Source organism: Trichechus manatus, unplaced genomic scaffold (genome assembly GCF_000243295.1).
Source record: "Trichechus manatus latirostris isolate Lorelei unplaced genomic scaffold, TriManLat1.0 scaffold00200, whole genome shotgun sequence".
Classification (NCBI taxonomy): Eukaryota; Metazoa; Chordata; class Mammalia; order Sirenia; family Trichechidae; genus Trichechus; species Trichechus manatus.
Window position 1 is genome coordinate 2,323,121 of NW_004444136.1, and position 27,771 is coordinate 2,350,891.

The following is a 27,771-nucleotide window of genomic DNA, read 5'->3' on the forward strand; positions in this document are numbered from 1 at the left end:
CTTTATATCGCCTTGACTTCCTCTCCATGTGAGAAATCTATGTCTACATTTTTTAAGTCCCTCTTTTTTGTTTTACTGTTGTCATCTTTTACATATTGACATCTGTTTCCCTATTTTCAGTGTTTTAGCTTTGATTTACTTTTGTGACTTCCCTATCTGGGTTGATAATCTGGTTGCTCTATCCTGTGTTCTAGTCGTGGGTTGTTATCTGATGTTACTGATTTTCTAATCGGAGGACTCCCTTTAGTATTTCTTGTAATTCTTGTTTGGTTTTTACAAATTCCCTAAACTTCTGTTTATCTGTAAATGCCCTAATTTCACCATCACATTTGAGAGACAGTTTTGCTGGATGTATAATTCTTGGCTGGCAGGTTTTTTTCCTTCAAGGCTTTATATATGTCATCCAGTTGCCTTCTTGCCTGAATGGTTTCTGCTGAGTAGTCTGAGCTTATTCTAATTGAGTCTCTTTTGTAGATGACTTTTCGTTTATCCCTTGCCGCTCTTAAAATTCTCTTTATCTTTGGTTTTGGCAAGTTTGATTATAATATGTCTTGGTGACTTTCTTTTGGGATCTACCTCATGTGGGGTTCGATGAGCATCTTGGATAGATATCTTCTCATCTTTCTTGATATCAGGGAAGTTTTCTGCCAACAAATCTTCAACAATTCTCTCTGTATTTTCTGTTATCCCCCTGATTCTGGTACTCCAATCACTTGTCAGTTATTTCTCTTGATAAAGTCCCACATAATTCTTGGGTTTCCTCATTTTTTTTAAATCCTTTTATCTGATTTTTCCTCAAATAAGTTGGTGTCAAGTGTTTTATCTTCAATCTCACTAATTCTGACTTCCATTGCCTCAATTCTGCTCCTATGACTTTCTACTGAGTTGTCTAATTCTGAAATTTTATTGTTAGTCTTCTAGATTTCTGATTACCGTCTCTCTATGGATTCTTGCAGCCTGTTAAATTTGTCATTATGCTCTTCTCTAATCTTTTTAATTTCCTCTCTTGCATGTTCTGCGTTTTGCTTAATTTCCTTCCTAATTTCTTGAAGAGTTCTGTATATTAATCTTTTGTATTCTGCCTCCAGTAATTTCAAGAAATTTTCCTCCTCTGGAAAATTTCTAGATTCTTTATTTTGGGCCTTGCTGAAACCATCATGATTCACCTCTTTATGTGATTTGATATTGACTGTTGTCTCCAAGCCATCAATAAGTTATTATATTTATTCATTTTATGTTTGCTTACTGTGTCCTAGCTTCTTGTTTTGTTTTGATATGCCCAAATAGGCTGCTTGTATGAGCTAGTTTGATTATTGGCACCTTTGAAGCTCTAATGTCCTGTCACCAGGTGTTTAGATCTGTTACTAGGAATGTGAGCTCAGGAGTCTGCCTTCTCTTCCTGTATGGATTCAGCTCAGGTGCCCAGGTAGATAGCAACCAAGTGTGTGGTGTAGGCTCTCACTTATAGTCCTAGACAGGCATGGGTGATTGGTGTAGGCACAGGCATCTGGCTGCAGCAGGGAGACACAGTCTGAGCAAGGCAGGGGGCTGTCAGCTGCCCCTGAGTTTCCAGGAGGAAGGCATGTCCCTGTTCCCTAGTGTAGGTGGGAGGGTTCTGCAGCTGGACTATGAGCACCTAATGCATTGGCTGTACTGGGGGGTACCTCTTATTCATGGGACCCTATCGCAGGTAGATAGTTGGCATGAGTGAAGCCACCAGTCCTCAGTCCCCTGATGTGGGTAGGTGAAGACCCTGCTTAATGGGCAGAGCAGTGTCAAATGTCAAGAACCTGCCACTTCACAGATGAAACAGTTGAAGTTAGAGTTCTGGTATATACCCTGTTGTGCTGCAGTAATGAGGGCCTTCGCCGTTGAAATGGGCCCACACAAGTGTATGCAGGGGGAAAGGCACTCAAAGTCCATGGATCCCTTATGCCTGTGGCTAGGCAAAGGAGCTGTGCCCACCCTGGGTTCCTGGCTTAGGGGAGCTGGCAGTTTATTTTTTCCCGTTTGTTAATTTGTTCACTCTCCAAGGCAGGGAGAATGTCTCTGGGCATGTGACGGATCCTACTTCTGGCCCAGAGGACTCAGCAATTGCTGAAGCTGGTCTGGGACCCAGTGCAGAGCAGGGAGCAGGGAGGTAAACGGGAGAGAGGTTTTCCCTAAGGGGCGTGTTTCTGACCTGCGCAGTAGGCCATACGCAAGTCCTTATCTTTTGGGGAGAGCTGTTTCTCACTGGTTCTGGGTGGCCGTGTAGAGTCTTTGGTGCTGGTTCTCTCCCAGTACAGAAAATGCACCACCCAAGCACAGCTGCTTGCCTGCCTCACCGCTCACCCCCGAGCTGATCAGGCCTGAAGAGCTCAGGCTCTCATCCGGTCAGGTCTGGCAACTCCTTGCTGCTTCAGAACCGTCTCTCCCTCCCCCTGCCACTCAGTCTAGTTCCTCAACTCTGCCTTTGATGTTCAGGGCTCCCAGACTGCCATATATAATTGAATCACTTGTTTTTTCCGGTCTTTGTTGTAAGACGGTCCACCGGAAGCATCTGACTACTCTGCCATCTTGGCCTTGCCTCCAAGAATTTTTGAGATAGTGGGATTTTTTTCTTCCAAGTGATCAGACTTATCAGTTGTTCTGGGATAGGTATGATGAAGGAAAAGGACAACTGCAAAGTATGATATCCCATAGTCCTCTTTTCTTCTACCCTCAGCATGGCCCTACTAATAAGAGAGTAGGTAGAGGCATGGTGAGGTCAAGGTGCTGAGGTGATGTGTGGTGTATAAATACCACCACACAGGAGATCCACACACAACCAGAGAAATCTAGCATTGTTTCAAATTTTGTACTCCAAGGCAAGGATGTAAGTAAGCTTAACTTAATAGCTTTTTATTATGGTTCCTTAGGCAAGTGTACTTATGGGTGTCATTTTAAATCATATATAGTAAAACTTGTGAAAGCCGGAACCTGTGTAAGGTGGAAACCTGTCAGAGAAGGAAAGCGCAAATAGATTCCACTAATAGAGAGTGATGGAAAAGTGGTGACTGTGCCCTGTCAAAGGTGGAAAACTTGCAAGACCCAAAAAACAAAGCAGCCCCACTGAGTTCCGGCTCTCATAGGTTTCACTGTATATTGTGTGTGCATGTGTATATGTGCATACGAATATATCCTTTCTGTAAGCAAAATTATTCCTAGCTTACATGATAAAATTTAATATTATATATTTTTCCATTCTAAGATTACATTTATCAAATGTTAGTATTTCTGAAATCTAGCTGCATCATAAAATCAATACGTGCACTCAATATTAGAATTTTTTTGCCTCAAAAATTAAATGAATGAAATAGCTTACAACCAGTGCTGTCTTGGAATTGTGGAAATAGGTAAATTATTACTTCGTGATGATTCTAGCTGTTTTGCCACATGGACAGTTTGGGAATGACTTACCATATGATCAGACACTGAACGTAATTTGAATAACCAGATAAACAAAACATTGTGCCATTTATATCAACCTCAATCAAGGTCCCTCTAAAGGCTGCATTTCTGTGTTACCACTGCTGAGCAAGGAAACAAGCAAGTGGCTCTTACCTTCTCGCATTGAGCTGCAAAAGGCAATGCATGAGACACAGGAGGAAACCAGCGTTGGAATTATAGGTGGCAAAGATGATGTCCCAGTGCTCCTGCAGATAGCTCAAGATGCTGAGGAGGCTGAGGCATTCGGAGAGGGACTGCTGGGCCTTGGAAAGGCAATACAGGATGACTTTATTCAAACTGCTATACAAAGCGCTGAGGATGGCTTCCCTTTGAGAAGCGATGCTCTCAATGACCTAGGGCATAAAAAAAAGACACACTCTCACACATTCTTGTGAACACTGTGATGTAGATACTAACCTAGCCAAATGTAAAAACGATGTGATCAAAAAGTGACACATTTCTAAAACTCAAATGGGACTAAGTTTCCTCCACCCTTAAGGTTCTATATAAGCCAATGATCAATAAAGGCAATTCAAACATTTCCGTTTACAAAAAACTTGTGTAAAACACACACAGACACACACACACACAAATTTTAAAAGCCCACCAAGGTCCTACAATGGAAAATAGGCCTGGGGACCAGTCCTATGAGTAACAAGGCAGACATGCAGTGTGTAAGGACATGCTACTAATAGTGCCTAATTTTTAAAACTAAAGAAAGGCCTGTCAATCTACTTCCAAAAAATCAGACATTGAAAACCCTATGGAGCACAGTTCTACTCGGACGCACATGGGGTCTTCATGCGTCAGACTGGACTCCACAGCAGCAACTGTTATTAATATTTAATACTTAACAATAATATTTTTAAGTAGTTAACATATATTGAGTGTTAACAATGTTCCAGGTAACAAGCTAAGCATTTTGCATATATTTACATACACTGCCTCATTTACACCTCATGACCACACTATGAAGTAGACACTGAGATTACCCCACTTTAGGGATAAGGAGACTGAGGGTCAAAGGGTCTAGGTGGTCAGCAAGTGTCAGAACAGGGCCTCAGATCCATGCCCACAGTCTTAACCGCCTCGCTATTTCCTACCACAGAAAGAGCCGGGTCTACAGGAGAAGGGGGTCCAGTGGATTTTAAATCATGAGAAATTTAGAGCGGTAAGCAGAAGGTCCTGAGTGCCACCTTAACACTGATTGGTTCATACTTATCTTTGACTTCAAAGTTCACAGAATAGGAATTGCATTTTTTTTCAGTCTATCAGAAAGGTTTTTGTGAGTGGTAGATCGCCCACTCGGAACATCACAGTAACACTCAAGTGTCTGTAATAATGGAGTTGTGTTTGCTTAGACCTGTTGGAATTTGGGGATTCCGTGTTTGTCACTGTCCTCCACCCTCCTCAGCAGGATCACATCTCTCACACTAAGGTGAAAGGCTCTGAGGGTCTTAGACACCCCAGAAGGCAGGCGCAGGCTCGGCCAGCATCCACTGCTTGGTCTGAGGTGCAATGGTTGAGAACTCAACTGCTAACCAAAAAGTTGGCAGTTCAAATCCACCAGCTGTTCCTTGGAAACCCTATGGGACAGTTGTACTCTGTCCTCTAGTGTCACTATGAGTCAGAATCGACTCAACAGCAACAGGTTTGATTTTTTTCTTTTTCTTTTTTGGTTCTGAAGAGATGAGCAGTGGCTTTGTCTTCAACACAACTTCCTAATCATCTGGTTTGAACCTCCCTCTGAGCTGACAAGGCGTATGTCTCCCTCCCGGAGTTAGTGTTGAAGAAGCTTTCTGAAGATGTTCTTTCAGGCCTGCCTGCCCTGACATTGGGTGGACAGACAAGGGCCCTGGGAGCTGTGCTGAGGCCGTCCTGGGGTACACAGGGGGGTCCTCACTTGCCAGGCATCAGGACACAGGTGGCAAGGGTCTGCGTGTGTCCCTGCGACCACAGATGCCTCCCAACAACCACAGGTGTGTCAATGGGTGGGGCAGCCTGTGCCGCAGTAAGGTCCCCATCAGAGAGAGGGTTCGAGCAAAAGGTGAATGGTAGTTTGTCAGGAAAGGTTTTCAGCACTCTATGGGAGGTGAGGGTCTAAAAAAGGCCCTATTCAAATCTACAACGTAGAGATTGTATAACTGTGTGTGAGTGCACACACACACACGCACGCGCACACACACACAATAGTACATCTTCTATAGGCATGCATTTGCATATATGGCCATGTATGCAGATCTATCCAGAGAGTCTAGGTAAAAATAGACTCTGGCCTCAATTTCAGGAAGGCAAAAATACGACAAATGGAGCAGACACTAAGGAAGAAATGAAATTGGCCTTTCGGAGATACAGACTTTCTTTGCCCTGTCCCAGCTTGTGTTTCTTTGTTGATGAGGAATAACAATAACTAAGGTTAAACCAATAATCACAAGCCCAAAGGTGCAGCTCTCAGGTGTACAGGCCCGAGGATCCCAGTCACTGAAACACATCTCTGCAGGCCCTCAACTGCTTCCAGGCACAACCTGGACCATCAGACTCATCCTCCTTCTTCCTGCCAGTCTCAGAGTCTATTTCCAGGAAGGCAGGCAGGTCCAGCTGGACCAACTGGACCCCAGCCAGGAGCTCATCTCGCAGAGCCAGAATGCTGGTGAGCTGGCAGGAGGCCAGGCCTGGGCAGCCCTGGGGTCCTTACCACCATGATGTGCTCTGTGATGAAGAGAAGGATGTGTCTGGGGTCGGCTGTGAACATCCCACTGTGCAGCTTCTCCACCAGCTTCTGGGTGAAGTAGGAGATGTTGGTGAGGGATGGAGTAGCAGCAGCTTCTGCATTCGGCTGAGGCTCCTTACCGCCTAGGGTGGGGAGAAGACCAAGACTGAGAAGTCACCTCTCTCAGTAACAAGATTGCTCTCAAACACGGAAACTTGCACACGCAGAAGAGGCCCACTGAATGCACATTTATTTGAAATAATTGATCCTGAATGATCTGGTCAGCGATGTAAAGCCAACCGGGGAGATGGCAAGTGAGGGGGAGCATTTCCTCCAGTGGCCATCCGGGAGGAGGGTGGGGGTGAATTTAAGGTAAATGGTAAATGAGAAGGCGGCATGGGGACCTAGGACCTTCCGCTGCGCTGGGCAGGGGTAAAGCCGTCGTCTCACTGCCAACCATCATGGCGGCACCGTGCTCCGACATGTATGTGGCCATCTTGTCGATCCTCACAACAATCCTACAACCTAGATCAGCTGTTAGCTTCACTCTGCGGGGCCAGGCCCTGGTCCAGAGTTTCCTGCCCTCCAGGGAGAGAGGCAAGATGCAAACCCAGAGCTAGGCTTTCGTAGTATGCTCTCCAACATCCTCCAGATACCCCACAAGAAAGACCACAAAGTGAAAGTCAAAGGATTGTGGGGTGTGTTGGAGTCTGGAAGAAGAGTTACATCGGTAGGGATTTCTATGGCTCAGAAACCACAGAAAGGGCTTTTGTTTAATCGGGTCAAGAAGGTACAGCTGCCCTGGAATTAAGCCTTCTGGATGAAGCCTCAGCCTTAAATTCTCAGGGGCAACCAAGTCTTCATCCAGGTTCCTTTTTAAAAAACACTTTCTGAGTCCCTGTTCTGTGTCGGAGCAGTAGGATCAAAGAGGAAATCACTAAGCAGAAGAACTCCACACTCCAGTTAAAGTCCTGACTGCCCTTTTGGGAACGAGTCAAATTTCTGCTGAAGCTAGAGGAGAAGAAACTTTAGCTCAGAGGACAGAGAACTTTCTATCTCAGAGCAGCCGGGAGACTCAGGTGGAGGGCGCCATCGGATGGCTCCAGGGTTCTAACAATCCTCTAAGGTGTGAAGCTGTGGCTAGCAGGACACTCTTGCTTTCCTGTTCAGCTGCCATTAGCCACGTGTCAGAAGGGGTAGGGGCCTGCCACTCACCTCCCAGTACCGGCGCATTGCCTTCACTCATAATGTGAAATATCTCCATGGTGGAGAGCAGGACCTCAGACTGGAAGTCTCGCTTCTGTTGGCCAGTGGCACTGTCAGGAGAAGCCTGGAAGCACAGCACAGGGCTGAGTCAGCAGCCACACAGTCATTGTGTCCACTCAGGCAGTGGCTGCTGCTGCCCACCAGGTCCCTTGCCTGTCTCTGCACCCGTCCCTCAGCTGCCATGAGCATGGGCTGCTCACAGCTCACCACTGCCCCCCTACTGCGGCACTGGCCTCTGCTGACCGAACTGCCTCACCCGGAGGTGACACCCACTTCCTAGGGTGAGGGGCTGGGGAGCCCCCAGCCAATGACCACCTGGAAGGTGCTTCCACGTGGGGCCAACACTGTGGCCCAGGTAGCACATGTGTGGTCCCTTGGGACCAGGCTGCAGCCAGTCTCCAGCTGGGACCACCTCTTGGTTAGCCTTTCCCCTGTCCACTCTGGCTTCCCCATCTCCTTCTCCTGAGAGCACCCCGCCCCTCAATAAATAACTTCCACAAAGTCCCGCCTCGGCCTCTGTTTCCAGGGACTCTGGCTAAGACCTGCCCTAACCTATCTATTTGCCAGTTGCTTGCTGAGCTCTCGGTCACTCAGGGTCTGTGGTTCAGGAGGACCCCTCCCCACCACAGCTGTAGGCTGAGCCAGCACCTAAGACCTTGGCTCTGTGCTGTCCCCTCACCCACCCCCAGGCCTCCCCCACAGCACATGGCTGAGCAAGGCTCCTTGAGACCCACCTCCAGGAGCACCTCCAGTGGCAGCCACTGCTTGGGGGAGGAAGCCGACTTCAGGAGCCCCCTCAAGACAAGCTTTGTAAACATCCTCAGCTGCTTCCGAGCAGGAGCCTGGAGCTCCTCTGCAGGGCTGTGACCTTCGGCCGCAGCCCCAGGACTCCCAGCATTCCAGGTGGACTCAGCCATGGCCCCCTCAAAGAGAAGAGAACCCCAATGTGTGTGGCCTGCCCTGCCTCAGAGTCTTTTCATGTCTACCTCTGAGGTCTGCACAGGTGGGGTGGTCATCACAACCTTTTAACAGGTAAGGAAACTGAGGGTCCAAGGAGTGAGGTGGCTTGCCCGAAGTCTCACAGCTTATAAAGTGGCCCATGGGCTCTCTGGACCCGAGACAAGCTGGTGTCACAGAAAGAAGCTAAGCCACGGAATCTCAGAGGCCTGCGGTGCTCAGAGAGGAAGCCCATAAGTGCCCTGGGCAAGTTCCTTCACTCCTTTGCGCCACGACTTCTCATGGGTTAAATGGGGGTAATAAGAATGATATCACAAAGGATTTGTGAGAATGGAATGAAAGAGTAACATATGTGGCCCATGTCCAGCAGCTGGAATACGGTCAAAAGAGGTGGGTTTCTGTCTTCTGATGGAGATCTCACCCTTCCTGCCTGGTTAGGCCCAGCTGATGCTGACAGACAGGACCCTCAGGTGAGAAAGATGGAAAAGGAGGACTTCAGTGAGCTCTTTCATCTAAGTCCCTACAGTGCTCTGGATTCACTTCCTCCCTTTGTATTTATAAAAACATTGGGAAACAAATGAGACAGGAATCCTTGCCCGGGTACATCCAGGAGGGAACGGAGGTGCTGGGAGGCCAAATGACACATCCAAGGACACACGGCTGGAGATTCTTGACTCCCAGCCGCGTGAACTTTTCACGGCAGTTCTGCTGGCACCTCCCTCTGCTCATTCATAAAATTAATGCAGCCGTTCTTAATTAAGCCATAAAGTGAATTTAATGGTACCTAAGGGAGTGGTGACTGCATTAATTAGCTCCGGGTGGCCGTGACTGGCAAGATGCCATATAAATTCAGAGCAAATCAAAGCCTTTTGACTGGCCATCTGCATGAACAGGGTCTGTCGCATTTTCTGTACAACAAAGCTTGCTGAGGAGCAAACTCAGAGCTGGAACAAGTAAGGACGGGAGAGGAGAAGAGCTTTGGATTTGGAGCCAGGGACACCAAGATGGAGCCTGGCTCTGCTGCGGTCGGCTGGGTAGGTGACTTTGGGCCAGGCCCACCCCTGGCCAAAAACTGTTGACCTTCCATGGGGAGGAAGAGCCCAGGGTCAGAGTATGTGTGCAGCTGCTGGTGGGAAGCCAACTGGAACCCAACTCAGCAGATGGTGTGCTTTGACTGTGAATGTGAGGGGCAGAGGTGGGGATTTGGGTTGAGGATGTCAGTCAGGACTCCAACTCCTACACAAGACTGGTGTTGGGGGATGGTGACAGGGAACCTGTAGGATTGTCCTTCCTCCCTGCCAGGCCCAGTGGCTGCACTGCCTCTGTGTGCAGGTCCCACCCTCACCCCCTCCACTGCTGCCTGCAATGCCTTCCTTCGCTCTTGATTGCATCTCCCACCTCTTACTTTTCTAGAATGCTCCTAGAAACATTAGTTGATATCAATCCATCAAACTATTTTAAAACCATTTTATCTTTTTGCAAATCTTCTAGTCTTTATATTTAAATCTTTTTGTTAAAACTATTCATAAATTTTATTTGCACTGGCTGTCATGGAAAGGACTTGGGCTTTGGGTGAGAGGTTTAAATCTTGACTCTGTCATTTATTAACCACATAAAACATGGCATATTTCATTCTTACGAACTTTTTGTGAGGCAAGTCTTATCATCCCCATTTAACCTGAGGACACTGGTCAGCACCACTTTGTCCCTGTGAATTTCAGTTTCCTCTTAATGACACCAACTTCAAAGGGTGGATATGATGGTGAACTCTCCAGGCATATGCTAAGGGCAGGCTCAGGACTGACACATCCTAGGTGTTCAGTGGACAGTAGGTGTTCAGTGAACATGAACAGAAGCTGTCACCACAAACACACACCTGGAAAGAAATTACTCACTGCCGTTGATCAATTCCAGCTCATAGCAGCCCTACAGGACAGAGCAGAACTGCCCCATAGGGTTTCCAAGGCTGTAATCTTTACAAGCAGACTGCCATGTCTTTCTCCTGCAGAGCCGCTGGTGGGTTTGAACTGCTGACCTTTCTGTTAGCAGCCAAGCACTTTAAAAACTATACCACCAGGGTTCGGAAAGAGATTAGCTAAGAGCATATTCATTCACTCATTAGGCCATTTAGCAAATACTTAATGGTGCAACCACTACATGCCCAGCACTATCCTTGGTACATACTGAAAATACTCTACTTAACATTTTTGTCTTTCTGGTATGTTCCTTTAGCTACAGTCATCAATTTGCAGACAGGCATTACCAGCTCACTCTCCCTCTCTGGGGCTTGGCTTCCTAATCTACAAAGGTGGGAGTAGACAAGTAGATTTCTGCCCTCCCTCCTATACTTGACTTTCTCAGGCTTTGTGCACAATAATTGCTCAGTCCTCTTCACTACTGAGAACTGTGTTAAGATACCCAGTCTTGTCTGTCCCAGGCCCCACACCCTAGCCATGTCATCCCAGGCCCCAGGCTCCAGCCTTGTCCATCCCAGGCCCCATGCCCCAGCCTTGTCATTCCAGGCCCCACGCCCCAGCCTTGTCCATCCCAGGCCCCACGCCCCAGTCTTGTCATTCCAGGCCCCACGTCCCAGCCTTGTCCGTCCCAGGCCCCACGCCCCAGCCTTGTCCGTCCCAGGCCCCACGCCCCAGCCTTGTCCGTCCCAGGCCCCACGCCCCAGTCTTGTCATTCCAGGCCCCACGCCCCAGCCTTGTCCGGCCCAGGCCCCACTTGCAGCATAGGCCCTCAGGCTCAGGGATGGCCACTGTTCCAGTTTCGTCTCCTGCTCTCCCCTCAGCTCCCAGTGCTTTCTATCCTTTCCTAGTCACATGATGGTCCTGTCTCAGCCTTACCCTGTCACCTGCTGGGGCTGGCTCTCACCTCAAGATCATACCCTATTTCCATAACCCTTTCTCTAACTCCAACACTCATGCCTTTGTCCCAACACTCAAGTCAGTTTCTGCCCTCCCCGGTCTCAGCAAAGCCCTCCAACTGAAAGGAAGCAGGGTGTCATCATCTGAGGGTCCTGAAAACAAAAGAAACCAGGACACCCTTCCCCTATTGTTCCCCACCCCCCGTTCCCTTGCGCTGGAAAAGAGACAACCGGCTTCCTGGAGTGAGATTGGTTATTTCACTCTATCAGTGCACGAGTATTCTATATAGAACTGGACTTGATCTACCATCAAATTTCTCGTTACTGAGATTCCTAACAACTCAAAAAATTGTTGAATCTCAGAGCTGAAAATGACCTCAAGTTGCATCGTAGCCAAGAAAAGGAAAATTACTCAAGCTGTTTACTTAATGTTCCAGTCAAGTTGCCTTACGAGGTATTTTAATTTGTAGGGCTGGGCAGGGAGTTCTGCTTCCCCCGTTGGAAAATGAGGAAGCACACCCCTGCTCTCACTGGGGCAGAGCAGGGGCAGGTCCTACCTTCTGCATTCCCAGAGGGAAGGTGACCGCAGCCAAGGTCTGGAGAAACTCCAGGGCATGCCACATAGGGTCCTGGGAGTAGGCACTGTGGACGAGGCCCAGGAACTGCAGCACGCTGGCCGGGAAGCTCTGTTCCCAGATGTCATCTTCAGAATCTGCTGAGGGCTAAGGACACGCTTCATGAGAGGGTGAGGCATGGAGCATGACTCAAGGCTGCACAACTAAGTGAGAGCAATTGAAACCTGGAAGAAGACCTTCTCTCTGAGACTTTGAACAAGACACATTATTGCAAGACATCTAAGGATATGGGTCAACACAGGATACTGGCTAACACATGGGGAGTGGTTTAATACATGTACAGTTCGACTCTGACCCCCATGGCATCACCATGAATCAGCGTCAACAGCAACTGGTTTTGGGGAGTCCCTGGCTGGTCTAACGGGTAACACCCTTGGCTGCTAACTGAAAGACTGGAGGTTCAAGTCCACCCAAAGGTGCCTTGCAAGAAAGGCCCGGGGATCTACTTCCAAAAAATCAGCCATTATGAACTCTGTGAAGCACAGTTCTACTCTGACACGCACAGGGTTGACTGGATGGCAACTGGTTATAATATGTACAACCACTGTTCTAAGGGCTTTATACATATTACTCTTCTCACCTTCACAACAACCTCTGAGGAAGGTGTTATGTTTACCCCTATTTTACAGATGAGAAAACTGAAGCACAGACAGGTTAAGAAACTTGCCAAAGGTCATCCTCTGGGTAAGGGGCAGAGTCAGGAACGGACCCCAGGCAGGGCAGCCTGGCTGTAAATTCTGGCTGTCTTCCCTGTATGGCCTCTATGGGATTGGACATGCCCTCATATGCACAAGGAACTTGACCATTAGGGTTAACCCGTTTTCCCCAGTCAGTGCTGACGCTCTTAGCTATAGATCCTGCCCTGGCTAATACCTGGTAAACCCTGTCTAAGGTTGTCAGGGCTTGAGGTGCCCAATACCCACCAGCCAGGGGTATGGAATGAATCATGTTGCATTGAGCCAGTACCAAGCCATCTGCTGTGGCCTGGGCACCTGATCTCCCTCTCTCCCGCCTGGCCTTGGCCACATGGCTTGGCCTCTGCCTTAAATCCCTGACTATGCTCCAGTGCCCTGCTGGAGCCCAGCTAGCTTGCTCAGCCCTTGCCCAGCCACTCTCTTCAGAGACCGACCCTGGCACCAATGGATCCAGCTGCTGTGTAGGGCCTAGTCTGTCCTAAATGAACAGCTGGAACTTAAAAACTGCCATCAGGACCATTCCCTGCATAGCCACACCAACACCAAGGCTGAGCGACACTCAGCCTACTCCTGTGGACACTACAGTGTGGACATTGGGCCCTTCCTTTGGGAGCCCAGTCACCCAGCTCCAGCCTCTCCCAGCTGTGGCTTCCTCGTTTTCCCACCAACTTGCTGCTTGGTCCTTGTGCAGTCTGCTTGAGCTGGAGCTTCCTGTTTACCAGGTAGCTAGCAAGTGCCTGGAACTGTGCCTCACACTGGGAAACTTAAATCCAATTGTAGAAAGAAAGGCAATGCACATGGGACAACCAGAAAGCAGTCTACAACCACACTCAGGACACCAGGGAAACTCTGGTGTGGCTGCAGCAGGTGGGCAGAGAAGCACCGTTTCTGGTCATCTGCATCTGAGTTCTAATGCTAGCTCCACCATGACCTTGCAGCTCAATATTAGGCACACAGGACTATGAGAGTTAAGAGAGTTTTTTTTTCTGGAGTTAGTCTGCCTAGGTTAGAATCTTGCCTCTGCCACTTATTAAGAGTGCACCTTTGGACCAGTTGCTGAACCTCCATACAACTCCAGTTCCAGCTACGTAAAGCAAGGATCATAATACGACCTATTTCATAAGGTCGTTGTGAGGATTAAAGGAGATATTTTAGTGATTCGTTCTTATTTTCATAGTGACTTTCAACTCGACAGCTACTAATAACATCAGCACAGAGTAAATACAGCAGAATCTGGGAGACAAGGTGAAATGGGTAGGGGGAGTCAGATATAGAGGACTAGGACATTTGGAAGAGGAATTTGATTTGATGTATCGGGCAATAGGGATCCCTGGAGGTTCTTACGCACAGCAGTGACCTGGATGCTACGCTAATTCTGAACACACTGCCTCCACCACACCCTTGCTCTCCAACCTCCCTCGAGTGAGTTAGTCACAATAGCTTCCATTTCTACATTAGTACAATGAGGATAATTCTGTCTATTTCAAAGTATTGTTGCACAGGCAGAATGACTAAAATCATAACGTAACACATTGGCAAGGATGTGGAGCAACCAGTACTCTCCTAGAATAATCGCTAGTGAGAGTGTATATTGGCATATCTACTTTGGAGAACTATTTGACAATATCCATTAAAGCTAATCATGTGTATACCTTATGACCCGTAATTTACTTTGGGTGTACACACAACAGAAAGGACTACATATGCCCACCAAAAGATACATACAACAATGCTCATAACAGCTTCATTCATAGTATTTTGAAACCAGGAACAACTCAGAATGGATACATAAATTGTCATGTATTACCACAATAGGCTACTACTCAACAATAAATAAGAATGAACTACTGATACACACAAACATGAGTGAATTCTGCAAACACAATGATGAGTGAAAGAAGCCAGACATGGGAGGAGGGCCACAAGATAGCGGAGTAGTCAGATGCTTCGTGTTGTCCCTCTAACAACAAAAACCCGAAAAAACAAGTGAATGGGATATATACGACAATCTAGGAACCCTAAGTATCAAAGACAAAGCTAAAGAATCAGACTGAGCAACAGGTAGAAGGAAAGATAGTTCAAAAATAGCAGAAACAGAGAATTACAGATCCCCAGTGTCCTGCTAGCAGAAACTGCACAGTGTGGACAGTTGAGACAAGCAGCACCATCCCCAGCCGAAACCCATCCCATCTGGTGCAGTTAAGCAGGAGCAACTCTGCACACACATCCAGAGTCAGCCAGGAGTGATTCCAGTCCTGCAAAAGTTAAGTGCACACACTCAACCCACCACACACACCCCGGCGCCCCCACCAGAGCTCCAAAGCCCAAGGTGCACTCCCTCCCCTTAACCCATCCGCCTCCCCACCCCGACACCAGTCCACCAGCATTCAACACTGCCACACCCCCTAAGCCGAGAACTCTCAGCCTGGTTCGAGACACCCATCCCTTCACCTAGCCACTGGTGCAGGGGGTCCAGGGACTTGCAGCATCCTCCACCCCCTCCAATCACTTGCACCAGTGCCTTGCTGGCCAAGCCAGTAAACCACAGCCATATTAGGACAAGGTGGGCAGCATTCCCAGCTGAAGCCTACTTCACCTGTAGCAGCTAAGCGGGAGCTGTAGACCTGTGGAATTCACCAATGCCCTGCCCCCTAATATGAAGCTCAATCACCCATGCTGTGGGCCTGAGGGTCAGCAGTACTGCCCACCCCATCCAGCTGCCCACAACAGGGGCCTGAGGACTTGGTGGCGTCCCCCAATCCCTCCAGCCAATGGCACCAGGTACCTGAGGACCAGCTGCACAACCTCCCCCACAATGTTCTCTAGCAGACAGTGGCATGCCCTCTAACCAGCTAACCGTGGGGAGTTGACAGCCCCTTGTCTCGCCCACCCCCGAATCACCCCCTACTGCAACTGGAGGCTTGTGCCTGCTCTGAACACTGCCACACAGCCCTGCCTGACCCAGGACTGTTGATGAGGGTCTCTGCACCACCTACCCAGTGACCAACAAACTGTACACCTTCTCCCTGACCATTCGGTAAGCAGCGGAGCACACACACAACACTCAACCCAATGACAAGGAAGAACACCCCCTGCACCTACGGCCAGGTGACCAGCAGGACAGATATATCACCTCATCGAAAATGCCATCTACATCCTCAGCAATCCCACAAGAACAGCGAACAGGGACCCATGCTCATACACCTAGCCACTGCTCCGCCCACCCAGAGACAGGAGGTGACAGGTTCAGTGTGGCCAGATTAGCAATCAGAGCAGCACACATGCCCAGTCTACTCAGATATAACAAAACAAAAGTTCAGGATTCAGTAAACAAACATACAATAAATAAATAAATACAACTTCTAGATGACTCGGATACAACACACAGTAGCAAATCACAGGAAGAAGCAGGACAAGATGGTTCCAGCAAGTGACCAAAATAAAGAACCAGAAAATCTTCTGAAGGAAGATAAGGCTATGGAATTACCTGATAAAGAATTCAAAACACTAATATACAGAGCTCTCCAAGAGATCAAGAAAGAGATCAGGGAAAACACAGACAAAATCAAGGAAAACACAGACAAAGCAATAGAATAATTCAGGAAAACAATACAAGAACAAAATGACAGAATAAATAGGCTACTAGAAAACATACAAAAACAACAACTAGAAATTCAAAACATTAACAATAAAATTACAGAATTAGACAACTCAACAGAAGGACATAGGAGCAGAATTGAGACAATGGAACACAGAATTAGTGAGATTGAAGACAAATTCCTTAATACCAATTTGTATGAGGAAAAATCAGAAATGAAGAAAAATGAAGAAAGCCTAAGAATTATCTGGGACACTGTCAAAAGGAAAAGCTTATGTGTGATCAGAGCCCCAGAACAGTGTGTGTGAGGGGGCAGGGGTGGATAATGGAAATCACAGAGAGAACTGTTCAAGATTTGCTGGCAGAAACTTCCCTAATACCATGAAAGACGAGAAGATATCCATCCAAGAAGCTTAACGAACCCCATACAGGATAGGCCCCAGAAGAAAGTCACTAAGACATATCATAATCAAACTTGCCAAAGTCAAAGACAAAGAAAGAATCCTAAGAGCAGCTAGGGAAAAATGAAAAGTCACTTACAAAGGAAAACCAATAACACTAAGCTCTGATTATTCAGCAGAAATCATGCAGGCAAGAAGGCATGGGATATATAAAGCCTTGAAGGAAAAAAACTGCCAGCCAAAAATTGTATGTCCAGTAAAACTGACTCTCAGATACAACGGCGAAATTAGGACATTTGCTGGTAAACAGAAATTAAGGGAATATGTTAAAAACCAGACCAAAATTACAAGAAATAGTAAAGGGAGTCCTCTGGTTAGAGAACCAACAACATTAGACAACAGGTCAAGATTAGGATACAGGACAGATCAGCCAGATACCAACCCAGATAAAGAATTCTCAGAAATAAAACAAAGCTAAAAGACTGAAAATAGGGAACCAGAGACGTCAATATTGAAACAACGACAACATCAAAACAAAAAAGAGAGACTAAATGGTGTAGTTATAGAACTTCCCTATGAAGAAGAAGTCAAGGTGACATCAAGAAATAAAAGACTGATTTGAACTTAGGAAAATAAAGGTAAATTTCAAGGTAACCACAAAGTAAGCTAACAAACCTATATACCAAAATAAAGAAGAAAAGCATAAGGACTCAATAAACACAAAATAAACAATAACGAAAGAAATGAAAAGAAAGAAACAAAAAGAACTCAGCACAGAAAATTAAACAAAACAAAGAAACCATTAACACTACAAAAAACAACAACAACAAAAAGAGCAGTAAACTCGTATCTATCGATAACTACACAGAATGTAAATGGCTTAAGTAAAACAGTAAAGAGACAGAGAACGGCTGAATGGATTAAAAAAACACAATCCATCTATATGCTGTCTAAAAGAAATACACATTAGACACAAAGACATAAACAAACTAAAACTCAAAGGATAGAAAAAACATATCAAGCAAGCAATAAGCAAAAAAGAGCAGGAGTGGCAATATTAATCTTTTGATAAAATAGACTTTAAAGCAAAATCCACCATAAAGGATAAGGAAAGACACTATATAATGATTAAACAATCAATAAACCAGGAAGACATAACCATAATAAATATATAAGCACCCAATGACAGGGCTCCAAAATACATAAAACAAACTCTAACAGCATTGAAAAGAGAAATAGACCGTTTCCACAATCATAGAAGGAGACTTCAACACACCACTTTTGGTGAAGGACAGAACATCTAGAAATAAAGTCAGTAAAGATACAGAAGAACTAAATGCTACAATCAACCAACTTGAACTCATATACATATACAGAACACTTCGCCCAACAGCAGCAAAGTATACATTCTTTTCCAATGCACATGGAACATTCTCCAGAATAGACCACAATGTAGGCCACAAAGCAAGCCTCAACAAAATCCAAAACATCGAAATAATACGAAGCATCTTCTCTGATCATAATGTCATAAAAGTAGAAATCAATAACAGAAACAGCAAGGAAAAAATAAATAAATACATGGAAACTGAACAACACCTTGCTTAAAAACTACCAGTAAAAGAAGAAATCAAGGATGGAATTTAAAAATTCATAGAATCAAATGAGAATGAAAACGCATCTTACCAAAACATTTGGGACACAGCAGAAGCAGTGCTTAGAGGTCAGTTTATCACAATAAATGCACGAATCAAAAAAGAAGAAAGGCCAAAATCAGAACATTAACCCTACAAGTCAAACAAATAGAAAGAGAGCAGCAAAAGAAGCCCTCAAGCACCAGAAGAAAGAAAATAAAGATTAGAGAAGAAATAAATGAAATAGCAAACAGAAAAACAATAGAAAGAATTAACTAGAAGTTAGTTCTTCGAAAGGATCAACAAAATCTAAAAACCATTGGCCAATTTGACAAAAGAAAAACAGGAGAAAGCAAGTAACCCAAATAAGAAATAAGATGGATGATATTACAACCGAATAAACTGAAATAAAAAAGATGATAACAAAATGCCATGAACAATAGTACTCCAACAAATTTGAAAACCTAGAGGAAATGGATAAATTTCTAGAAACACACTTCACACCTAAACTAACAAAAACTGGGGTAGAATAACTAGAGAGACCCATAACAAAAGAAGAGATTAAAGGGGTAATTTAAAAAACTCCCAACAACAACAACAAAGCCCTGGCCCAGATGGCTTCACTAGAGAATTGTACCAAACTTTCAGAGAAGAGCTAAAACCAATACTACTCAAACTATTTCAGAGAACAGAAAAGGAAGGAATACTCCCAAATTTATTCTATGAAGCCAGCATAATCCTGATACCAAAGTGAGGCAAAGACACCACGAAAAAAGAAAACTACAGACCAGTATCTCTCATGAATATAGATGCAAAAATTCTCAAAAACTTCTAGCCAATAGAATTCAAGAGCATATCAAAATAATAATACATCATGACCAAGTGGGATTCATACCAAGTATGAAAGGATGGTTCAACATTAGAAAACCAATCAATATAATCCACTACATAAATAAGAGAAAAGAGTCACATGATCATCTCAATCAATGCAGAAAAGGCATTCAACAAAGTCCAAACCCATTCCTGATAAAAACTCCCAGAAAATAGGAATAGAAGGGAAATTCCTCAACATAATAAAGGGCATTTATACAAAACCAACAGCCAATATCATTCTAAATGGAGAGAGACTGAAAGAAAGCATTCTCCTTGAGAATGGGAACCAGATAAGGATGCCCTTTATCACCACTCATATTCAACATCATGCTGGAAATCCTAGCTACAGCAATAAGGCAAGAAAAAGAAATAAAGGGCATCCAAATTGATAAGGAAGAGATGAAACTATCCCTATTCACAGATAATATGATCCTATACATAGAAAATTCCAAATAATCCACAAGACAGCTACTGGAAATAATAGAAGATTTCATCAAGGTATCATGAAACAAGATTAACATACAAAAATCATTTGGATTCCTCCTCACCGACAAAGAAAACCTCGAAAAGAAAATCAATTATCATTTACAATAGACCCCAAGAATATAAAATACTTAGGAATAACTCTAACCAGGGATATAAAATACCTATACAAAGAAAACTAAAAAACACTACTGCAAGAAACCAAAAGAGATCTACATAAATGGAAAAATGTACCATGCTCATGCATAGGAAGACTCAATATTGAAAATGTCAATACTACCCAAAGTGATCTACAGCTATAAAGCAATTCTGATCCCAAAATTCAACAGCATTCTTTAATGAGATGGAGAAACTAATCACCAACTTTATATGGAAAGGGAAGTTGTTGTTGTTGTTGTTAGGTGCCATCGAGTTGGTTCTGACTCATAGCCACCCTATGTACTACAGAACCACACTGCCCAGTCCTGCGCCATGCTCACAATCATTGTTATGCTTGAGCCTATTGTTGCAGCCACTGTTTCAATCAATCTCGTTGAGGGTCCTCCTCTTTTTCGCTGACCCTGTACTTTGCCAAGCATGATCTCCTTCTCCAGGGATTGATCCCTCCTGATAACATGTCCAAAGTATGTAAGATGTAGTCTCACCATCCTTGCTTCTAAGGGAAGAGGTCTCCCTAAATAAAGTATTATTGAAGAAGAAGAACAAAGTGAGAGGCCTCACACTACCTGATCTTACAAACTACTATACAGCCATGGTAGTCAAAACAGCCTGGTACTTGTACAACAACAGACACCTACCCCAATGGAACAGAATTGAGAACCCAAATGTAAATCCATCCATCTACAGGCAGCTGATATTTGACAAAGGGTCAAAGTCCGTTAAATAGGGAAAAGACAGTCTCTTTAACAATAGTGCTGGCATAAATGGATGTCCATCTTTCTTAGTCATCTAGTGCTGCTATAAGAGAAACACCACAAGTGGATGGCTTTAACAAAGAGAAGTTTACTCTCTCATAGTCTAGTAGGCTACAAGTCCAAATTCAGGGCATCAGCTCCAGGGGAAGGCTTTCTCTCTGTCGGCTCTGGAGGAAGGTCCTTGTCATCAGTCTTCCCTTGCTCTAGGAGCTTCTCTGAGCAGGAACCTCAGGTCCAAAGGACACACTCTGCTCCTGGCATTGCTTTCTTGGTGGTGTGAGGTCCCCCATGTCTCTCTTCTTGCTTCTCTCTTTTATATCTCAAAAGAGAATGGCTTAAGACACTATCTAATCTTGTAGATCCCATCAATATAACTGCCACTAAAACATTCCATTATATCATAGCGATAGGATTTACAACAAATAGGGAAATCACATCAGATGACAAAATGGTAATTATATAATACTGGGACTCAAGACCTAGCCAAGTTGACAGATATTTTGGGGGGACACAATTCAATCCATGACAGCATCAGTAAAAAAATGAAACAGATCCATACCTCAAACCATCCACAACAACTAACTCAAAATGGATCAAAGACCTAAATGACAAACCTAAAACGATAAAGATCATGAAGAAAAAATAGAAGTGCTCACCATCATTAGCCATTAGAGAAATGCAAATCAAAACTACAATGAGATACCACCTCATTCAGACAATACTGGCATTAATAAAAAAAAAAAACAGAAAATAATAAATGTTGGAGATGTTTCAGGGAGATTGGAACTCTTATGCACTTCTGGTGTGAATGTAAAATGGTACAACCACTATGGAAAACAATATGGACCTTCTTAAAAAGCTAGAAATAGAAATAGAGATACCGTAAGATCCAGCACTCCCACTCCTAGGAATATATCCTAGAGACATAAGAGCCATCACACAAATAGACACATGCACACCCATGTTCATTGCAGCATTATTCACAACATCAAAAAGATGGAACAACCTAAGTGCCCATCAATGGATGAATGGATAAACAAATTATAGTATATACACACAGTGGGATACTATGCAACTATAAAGAACAATGATGAATCCGAGAAACAACACGGATGAATCTGGAGGGCATTATGTTGAGTGAAATAAGTCAATCACAAAAGGACAAATACTGTATGAGACCACTATTATAAAAACTCAAGAAAAGATTTACAAACAGAAAAAAATATTCTTTGATGGTTATGAGGATGGGGAGGGATGGGAAGGACAAATCACTAACTAGATAGTAGACAAGTGTCAACTTTTAGTGAAGGAAAAGCCAACACACAATATAGAGGAAGTCAGCAAAACTTGACCAAGGCAAAGTGATAGAAGTTTCCTAGACACATCCGAACACTTTGAGGGACAGAGTTTCTGGGGCTGAGGGCTGGAGACCACAGTCGCAAGGGACATCTAGGTCAACTGGCATAAGATAGTTCATAAAGAAAATGTTCTACATCCCACTTTGGTGAGCAGCGTCTGGAGCCTTAAAAGCTTGCAAGTGGCCATCTAAGATACATCTATTTGTGCCGTCATGTTTGGAGCAAAGGAGAATGAAGAGAACCAAGGACATAAGGCAAATATTAGCCCAAAGGACTAAAGGACCACATGAACCACAGTCTCCACTAGCCTGAACCCAGAAGAACTAGGTGGTGACCGGCTATCATCACTGACTGCTTTGGTAGGGATCACAACAGAGAGTCTCTAATCAGGCAGGAGAAAAATATAGAACAAAACTCAAATTCACAAAAAAGACCAGACTTACTGGTCTGACAGAGACTGGAGGAGCACCTGAGACTATGACCCCCAGATACCCTGCTAACTCAGAACTGAAGCTACTCCGAAAGCCCACTTTTTAGACAAAGATTACACAGATCTGGAAAACAAACAATAACACATGTAAGGAACATGCGTCTTAGTTCAATCAAACATATGAGACCAAACGACAACTCCTGCCCAAATGCAAGACAAGAAGGCAGAAATGGACAGGAAAACTGGACGAATGGACACAGGGATCCCAGGGTAGAGTGAGGGAGAGTGCTGTCACATTCAAGGATGTAACTGATGTCGCAAAACAATACGTGTATAAATTTTTGAATAAGAAACTAGCTTGAGCTGTAAACTTTCACCTAAAGCACAATAAAATTAAAAACAAAAAAAAGAGCCTGAGGGAAGAATTGGCGATAGGGACAGAGAAAATCAAGCAAATAAAAAACAATGCTTTGGGTTTAAAAAAAAAGCCAGACACGAAAGAGTGATGCCATTGGTGTGAAGCTCAAGAACAGGCAAACTAACCTGTGTGAGAGGCCAGGGCACAACATCGAAACAAGAAATAAAAGAACTGAGAAACATACGTTTGAGCTATTCATCACAATTAAATTTCTGGCCTTTTCTCTTGTACTTCCAGCTTTTGGCTTTTATATTTTTATGCTCACCTACTGCGCTTGGTACACGATGCTTTCAGGACAGACATCTTCCTTGTGCCAAATTATTAAAGTTCAAAAACTCTTTGGGCCTTGAATGTGACTCTGCCTGGCATTCACACTATTTCTCTTGGCTGTATTTGCTCATTCTTTCCTACCAGTCTCGGAGCTGCTTGGGTTTTGTGTAGACAGATATGTCAGGGCCCAGAAGGCTGGGTCTTGTTTCTGACCCCATCTAGAAGACACATCTTTAATACACAAGTTTATCCTTTCTGTTTTTTGTTAAAATGTAAATGTTTGGTCTTAGTTTTTTACTTCTCTCAGCATATTGTATATTTTCTTTAAGTGCTTTCTTGACATTCCTTTTGTTTGCTTTATTTTTAATAACATTAAATGATAAGCTAGGTCACGGACTCCTTATGCTGCACCCAAGAAAACCGATGGTACTTAGGCCTGCAATGGACCCTGAATGAATTTCCCAAAGATGGGAAACGCAGAGACCACGTGCTCTGCTCATGACAAACAGAACTAGAAATAGATAACAGAAGTTAACATTAAAAAGCCCAGCCACACAAATATTTTAAAGTAAGTCAAAAAGGTCTTTAAACATTCAATTGCAGAAATTTTAGAACATAATTTAAAAAAGTGAAAATGCCAAACGCGAAAATCTTAGAAAGAGCAAGAAAACTATCTGGAGAATAATAAATATATCCAAAAGCTGGTTCTTTAAATAAATCCACAAGCCTTCAGCTCATTAATTAACAAGAGGGGTGGGGTAAAGAGAGAGCACAAGCATGTACATGAAAAATAAGGAGAGAGAAATAATCACACAGAAAATCAAATGAATTAAAAGAGGACATTTTGTGAAAATTTAATAAATAGGAAATTTTTAGAGAAGTATAAACTATTTAAACTGGGTCAAGAAGACACTCAAAAACTTAAAAGAGCCAACAGTCATGGAAGAAATTCAGGCAGTTTCATAGAAATGATTTAAATAGCATAAGAGTCATAGATTTCACATCTTCCTGCACATAAAGAAAGAAGAAAAGCCATTTTGTAAAATATAAATCTAGTATAATACTAACACCAAGACCTGACAAAGATGTAAGAGAAAGAAAACTACAGCCTCATGTCATTTATAAATCGTCACGCGAAGTTATAAATAAACTATCTGCAAACAGAATATGGAAGATTTGTTAAAAGAATATTAACATAGTAACTAAGTGAGATTCTTTGCAAGAATGTGAGGAAATTTACTGATGTAATTCATCAATGGTTAACAGAAAAAAAGCATATGGTCATCTAGTTATACACTAAAAGAGTATTTAATAAAAATTAAAGTACATTTATTTCTGAAAAAAAGGCAAAAAGTGTAAATGTGTACTTCCTTAGCACAATCACACACACAGATATGTAGTGCACTCACACCATGCAGACTTCAAAATAGTGGCAACCATCACACTAACGAGGCAACCTAGAGCCTCTCCACTGAACCCTAAGACAAAGATATCTACAGTTTCCTATTCAGTGTAGCATTGTCAAGGAAACACTAGCCATTACAATTAGTCAAGATAATGCAATATGAATGGTGTAAGCTTTGGTAAGAATAAGACAAAATAATAATTTGGAAACCCAAGAGAAATAATTTGTAATATTAATGAGTTCAGCAAGGTGATCAGTTACAAAACCCCAATACAAAAATCAGTAGCTTTCCTACATGTAAACAATAACTTGTTAGAAAATTTAATGAAGAAAAGGTCATGTTGGCATTAGCAAAATTCACACGAAGTCTTAGAACACTGACAAAAAACACACAGAACTTTTGCAAAAGAGACCATAGAATTCCACCACTGGACCTAAAAGTTGGGCTTCAACATAGGGAGAGACAGAATTCATTGTTAGGTAGATTCAATATTATATATGACAATTATGCTCACATTAATCAGTAGGATTAATACAATATCAATCGAAACCCCTAAATAATTTTTAATTAAAAAAAAAGATCCTAAGTACAACAGATAATTCTTGAAAAGAAGCATAATAGGGGGGAACTTGCCCTACAAGACGAAGTATAAAGTTACAATAGTTAAAAGTTGATACAAAAATAGATTAATCAATTGTAAGGAAGAGTAAAAAAGTAAACCACAGTATATATAGAAATTTAGTTTATGATAAAAATGTCATTTCTAATTGGTGGGAAAATGATGTATTATTTAATAATGGTCTAACTGCCTACTCATCTAAGGAAGAAAATAAGCCAGATTCTTACCTTACTTATAATAAAATATACAATTTAAGTATAAAATACAAAACCATAAAAATAACTAAAATGGGTGAATATGCTTATAATCTTGAAATAAGAAAAGGCCTTTCTAGACAAGTCACAAAATCAGCAACCATAATAATTATAGTAATATTAGTTAGAATTTATTGAGGGCTTACTATGTGCTAGACACTTAGTGTAAATTGTTCTGTTATCCCCCAAGATATTCTATGAAAAAGAAACCACAGCTTATAACTTGATCAAGGTCCAGTGGTAGACATGGAGGAAGTGGGGGTCCACAGCCCAGGCCAGAGCATACTTTGCCATAGCACCCTTGTATCGTAAGTGTTGATCGATTTAACTCCATAAAAATTTAAACTACAATCAGCATAAAAAAAATAATAATAAGCCAAGAAAAAAAGATGATATAACAAAGAATATACCATGTAACGGATTCTTACAAACAAATGCCCCCAAAATTGGCAAAAGACATAAACAGGCAATCACAATAAAATAAATAAAGATGGGTAATAAACATCTTTAACTGAAAGCACTGAGTCTGGCAGTGAAAAGGGTGATAACAAATGCAAAAGAAATCAACTATGAACTCATCATCAGATTGGCTGAAGTGTGCAGGCTGTAAGGATCGACACCCTCACGCGAGATGGCATCCAAAAGGAAAGGGTATAAAATACACTTACACCTGCTACCCCATATCACAAACAAGAGAAAAAAGAAGGGTGCTCAACAAAGTCCATTACAGACTTTTATAAAAATGAAAACACAGAGAAACAGCCCACATTGCCATGTGTAAATTAGATGATTCACATCTGTGTTTACTGACATGGAAAGATGTCCATAACAGGTTGAGAGAAAAAGACAAAAGGCATGTGGTTTCATCCTCCTAATGAGGATGGGAGAAGTGTCTGGTAGGATATCCCACTAAAGTTCACAGCGGTCATCTTGGGTGAGTGCATCTCAGGTGATTTTCACTTTTTCTAATTTTTCTCTTTTGTTTAAATTTTTAAAATAATCATATATCATTTTACAAAAGCAATAAAGTTTTTTCCACACACAATCAAGCCTCCAACTCTCCTTGGTGTCTACAGAATGAAGTCAGAATTCTTCAGCCTTTCATTCAAGTTCTGACAGTTACTCCTGTTCGTGGAGCTACGTGGCCTTTGTCCCACCGCACAGACACAAAGACACACAACACCCACAGCTCCATGTCTGAAAGACCTCTCTGCCCACCTCCGATGGACCTTGAAGACTCAAATCAAATGCTATCCATTCCAAAAGCCTCTCTGTGTTCTGGGATTTTTGGGGGCAAATTCTCTTCTCTGCCCCGTGTTTTACCTTCTACCTCACATTTTACTGTCCTGGCAGAGCTAAGCACCTTGAGGGGAGAGCACCGGCTTCCTCCTCCACAGGCCCCAAAGTGCCTGACCTAGAGCAGCTGCTCAGAAATGCTTCCTTTGACTGGAGGCTCTAAATGTCTCAGTGGAGAAAGTCAAACACTTTAACAAATGGAAAACAGATACTTCCTAGCAAGAGAGCATAAAGCTCACTGGGGACGAAGAGGCTGGGATTTCCCTTGTACACCTAAGTTATTCCTCGGACTCACCTTGCCTCTTCTAGCAAAGGGTCAGAACAGTGCTTGCCAATCACCAGCATCATGTGGGAGCCTCTGGGAAAAGGCAAGGTGACCCTTCTAAGGCTCTTCCTTGGGGGCGTGTAGAGAACGGAGCTTACCTGGTTCATGGTGGCTTTCAGCATTTCCAGAAGCAGCAGGCCACCTTCCAAGCACAGGCCAGCCCGGAGGACCTCTTCTCTGTGGTGCTTCTGCAGGAGCCACCGAAGCATGGCCTCGAGGCTGTCCTAAGGAGGAGAGAGGGGCGAAGGCCTGCCGTCACAGACCGAGGGACCACTTTTCACAGGCAGTGCCTCCCATTTCCTGGGGATGCCCAGGGGAAGGGCAGAAAAGAGTAGCAGCAGCCATGGCAGTTGGTCCTCATGGAGCATTCAAGCCCAACAGATGGTGCACAGGGAAACATACATCTCTAAGAAGGAGCTCGGAGCCTCTGGGTGGTGCCAACAGTTAACATGCACAGCAGCTAACTGAAAGGTTGGAGGTTCAAGTCCACCCAGAGACACCTCAGCAGAAACACCTGGCAATCTACTTCTGAAAAATCAGTCATTGAAAACTCTATGGAGCACAGCTCTACTCTGACACACGTAGGGTCGCCATGAGTCAGGGTCAACTCCATGGCAACCGATTTTTAAAAGAGAGCTGAAGACCCACTAGCATCTCTCATCAAGTTTAGTTCTTTTGGTCCGACATCACAAGTAGTCAATGTCCTAAGCAATTTTATTGAATTTTAATAAATGAGATCATGTAAGACATATGAAGAATTCAAAGGTTTCTAGGGACAGTGTGGAGTGCAGGGTAGAGTGCATGGGGTTTAGACTCAGTGTGACCTGATTTTGCTTCTTTAACGGCTGGGCTCTGGCAAGCCGTTCAGACTCTTGGCAGCTCGGTCTCC

The 27,771-nt window shown here is 43.7% G+C and overlaps 1 protein-coding gene across 2 annotated transcripts in view; it reads right to left on the bottom strand.

The window, feature by feature from the left end:
- The window catches only part of WDFY4 (WDFY family member 4), a 403,681-nt gene that overhangs the window by 177,931 nt on the left and 197,979 nt on the right, over nt 1-27,771 (bottom strand). For both annotated transcript variants that reach the window (XM_023742107.1, XM_023742108.1), the window contains exons 31-36: nt 26,981-27,106; nt 11,834-11,998; nt 8,182-8,370; nt 7,397-7,511; nt 6,167-6,324; nt 3,586-3,824 (exon numbers count right to left, since the gene is read on the bottom strand). In XM_023742107.1, the coding sequence (XP_023597875.1) occupies nt 3,586-3,824; nt 6,167-6,324; nt 7,397-7,511; nt 8,182-8,370; nt 11,834-11,998; nt 26,981-27,106 (992 nt within the window). The remainder of the gene's footprint in view (nt 1-3,585; nt 3,825-6,166; nt 6,325-7,396; nt 7,512-8,181; nt 8,371-11,833; nt 11,999-26,980; nt 27,107-27,771) is intronic.